This window comes from Coregonus lavaretus (assembly GCF_964263955.1).
Source record: "Coregonus lavaretus genome assembly, chromosome: 13".
NCBI lineage: Eukaryota > Metazoa > Chordata > Actinopteri > Salmoniformes > Salmonidae > Coregonus > Coregonus lavaretus.
Genome location: NC_140000.1, coordinates 21,702,842 through 21,706,081, shown reverse-complemented (window position 1 = coordinate 21,706,081; position 3,240 = coordinate 21,702,842). Strand labels below are relative to the sequence as shown.

General features: G+C 45.2%; 1 protein-coding gene across 1 annotated transcript in view; it reads right to left on the bottom strand.

The window, feature by feature from the left end:
• Positions 1-315: 315 nt before the first annotated feature.
• Positions 316-3,240, bottom strand: part of LOC311139969 (uncharacterized protein) — a gene marked incomplete at both ends in the record, with an annotated part of 25,056 nt that continues 22,131 nt past the window's right edge. Inside the window, one exon of the mRNA XM_084174957.1 lies at positions 316-486. Within this exon, the coding sequence (XP_084031083.1) occupies positions 316-486 (171 nt within the window). The remainder of the gene's footprint in view (positions 487-3,240) is intronic.

The following is a 3,240-nucleotide window of genomic DNA, read 5'->3' as shown; positions in this document are numbered from 1 at the left end:
TGTGTTCTGGTGTGTCTGTTTGTGTGTTCATGTGTGTGTATGTGCGTGCGGGCAGGGGTTAAGGGGGAGCAGAGTGACAGCAACAAAGGGGCAGGGCAGCGAGGCAGGGGGGCGTGATTGGGCGTAAGGGGTCGCTATAGGCGGCGGCAGGTGGGGGAGGAGTTTCAGCTGGGGTGGTGTGTTTTTTTTGCAGCGGCGTGGGCCGCTTGGTGGCAGTGTTGCCGTGTTGTAGACGGTGGTTGGCTGGTGGTAGCAGTTGTAGACGTGGTGGGTGGGATAGAGAGCAGGACTGGAGCTCTCATCCCGACCAGGCTTCTACATCATGTTGTTCTGCAGTGAGTTTACCTCCGAGGAGTTCTCCTCGCCCAGTACCTTGTGGTTCTCGTGTTTGGGGGTCAGGGAGTTGTGGATGTTCAGGGAGTCGTCCTCCTTGGGCACCGGGGCCTTGACGGGGTCCTCCAGCTTGTTCGGGGCATTAGGATCATCCTGCCAGGGACGGACGGACAGATGGACGGAGGGAGGAGAAAACACGGTTAGGCCTACCCAGTCAGACCCCCCCAAAACTGTTATAAACCAAACACTCCCTCTAGTCTACCATGTGGTCTTTTGTTGCATCCTCTTATATGGACCGTCACAGCATCAGCCAATAGCTGGCCTTCAACCTCTGAAAATATCAATTTATAGCCTCTATTAGACAGACCACTGCTATGGCATATTCTCATTCCCGCTAAAGAGATGAGAATATTTGAAATACTATCCTAACATCTCCAAATATTAGAGCCTCTAACTCCCCTCCATCCCTCTCTGTAATCCGATGTATTATATTGTTTGGATATAAATATCCCAAAATCCCATATTATCCTCACACTACCTGACTATCAGTCGATGGAAAAGCATGTAGCAGTGAGTAAGCTAACCATTTCAAAAAGACCCAAGTGGCCGTGGCTCCCCAATTGTTTCAACATCATGCTTGCTTTGCACATTTGTTTTGGTTGAAGGGACATAGAGGTGATTGGAGAACTGTATGAGCGACTCCCTCCCCTCCCATCCTTTATAACCCACCAACAAGCACCCCATCCAACCGGGAAGCGCATGCACATCCACATGCAAGACCCCCAGAGAATCCAGAATCTCCCCCCCCCCCCCAATCACTCATCCAGCCCCCCTCACCTCGCTACTGTCCCAATTAAAACACAATGAGCCGTGCCCTAATTGACATTAAACACATTGTCTGTGGATCCACTTTCATACATACTTACAGTACAGCTGGAGCTGAAAAAACAATGCATTAGGAGACAACTCTGTTTCACTTCAATTCATCCTTTTGGCTGCATTTAATTAAGGTCAGGAAAAAGAATGGATTGGCATTCATTTGAACCTGTTTTTCCACCCTGATAGCCTCATTAATATTGCATAGCTTCATCGACCCTGCTGTGTAGAGGTAGAAAAGTCTGTCTGTGCTCAGGCTGATGGAAAGACACACACATGCATACACACACACACACACACACACACACACACAGGCACGCGCGCACACACACACACTGCAGACCCTGAGGGCTGTGCCATTACGAAACAGAGCTGAATGCTTGTTATTCAATGGCACACAAACGGGATGGCGAGAGCATTTACCCATTGGCTGATGGTCTAGATAGTAACTTCGGGCAGGACGTGGGGATACGTCACTTCCATGGTTACAGGATAGGGGCCATCTTTCCTTCCGTCAGCGTGAAACTGGAAAATGTGTTTGTTTGTTTGTTTGCTGTTGTTTTTCATTGTATTGCGGAAAGAGGGTGAGAGGGACTTTGTTGGGAGTTTTTGGAACAGAGATATACGGGGGATGAAGATGAAGATGAAACATGGACAGATCTTTGTATCCTTCCTGCTTTATGCCTATGTCTGTATGTGTGTGTCTGTTCAGAGTTGATGTGAGTGTGTCTGGATCTGCACCTGTCTGAGTGTCTGGATCTACGTCTTTGTATAGAACGTGTGTGTGTATCTGTGTATACGTAGTGGAGGAAGGACACGAAGAGGGTGGGACAGGACTGAGTCAAACGATTTGTTACAGATAGATAGAGAGCCTCAATGCTCTTCACTGGCACGGTACAGTACAGTATGGCTCAGCACAGCACAGCAAAGCACAGCCTACAGGGCAGGATTGGACAATAGGGACTGTACGTCCCGGCCTTTAATCCACAGCACAGGACTGGCATGTCAACATTACAAGGACATGTCAGTATTATAAGAACATGTCACTATGAGCAGGACATGTCAATGTAACCCTATCATAATCACTTAATATCAATTCCATTTTCATTCAATCAATACTGAGGACATGAACTTATACATGTATTAATTACTGTAAATATAGACTTTTACTTATTATCTTTATCTACAATTTCAATTAATTTTGTCAACTGACTGAGTTAGAATGGAATTGACACAAGCCATAGTTAAATATATACTGTAAACCGGCATGGTCCATAAAAGGAAAGGTATTAATGTTGATAGGGGTAAACGAGTAAACGGATACAATCCACTGTACTCAATCCATGTAATGCTCAAAATAAAGAAAATATTCTCCCTAGAACAATATTTCACTTTCTAGTTGTATTATCTGTGTATATATTATAGTGTTTTTATGCATGTTGGAGTGTGTACAATGTCTGACCGTGTGTTTATCTGGAGAGAGAGTTTATGTCTAGCAAGATTTCTCTGGTTTCAGTCTACTGCAGTGTCTTCTCTTCTGTTAAGAACTCCTGTGGGAAGGGTCGATATCTCCTGTCTGAAGGACACTACAAGGACACAATCGTACTGCTACTGGACTGCTACAACGCTTATCTCTGTGCCATTTAACCTAGATAAAAGACTGTACATTTCATATTTTAAATTGTGTTTATTTCGTAGTTCTTAATTTAAGAGCCCAGAGTATGTAAATATATGGATCATGTCTAGAATCAGCATATACCCCAATCCAGAAATGATCCATTAAGGGGCCTATTTGTAAGTCGCTCTGGATAAGAACGTCTGCTAAATGACGTAAATGTAAATGTAAATGTAAATGTGGGGTAATGGCTAACTTAACTTATAAACTGACTTTAGATCAGCACTTAGGAGTAACAGCACTAGGTTCTGACTAGCCAAGTTTGGGGCCGTGGATTAGTCCGTTGAGTTGAGAGAGGGTGACTGACAGGGTCACAGTACAATGAGAGAGCCGTTTAAGGGAGAGGGGGGCGGGCC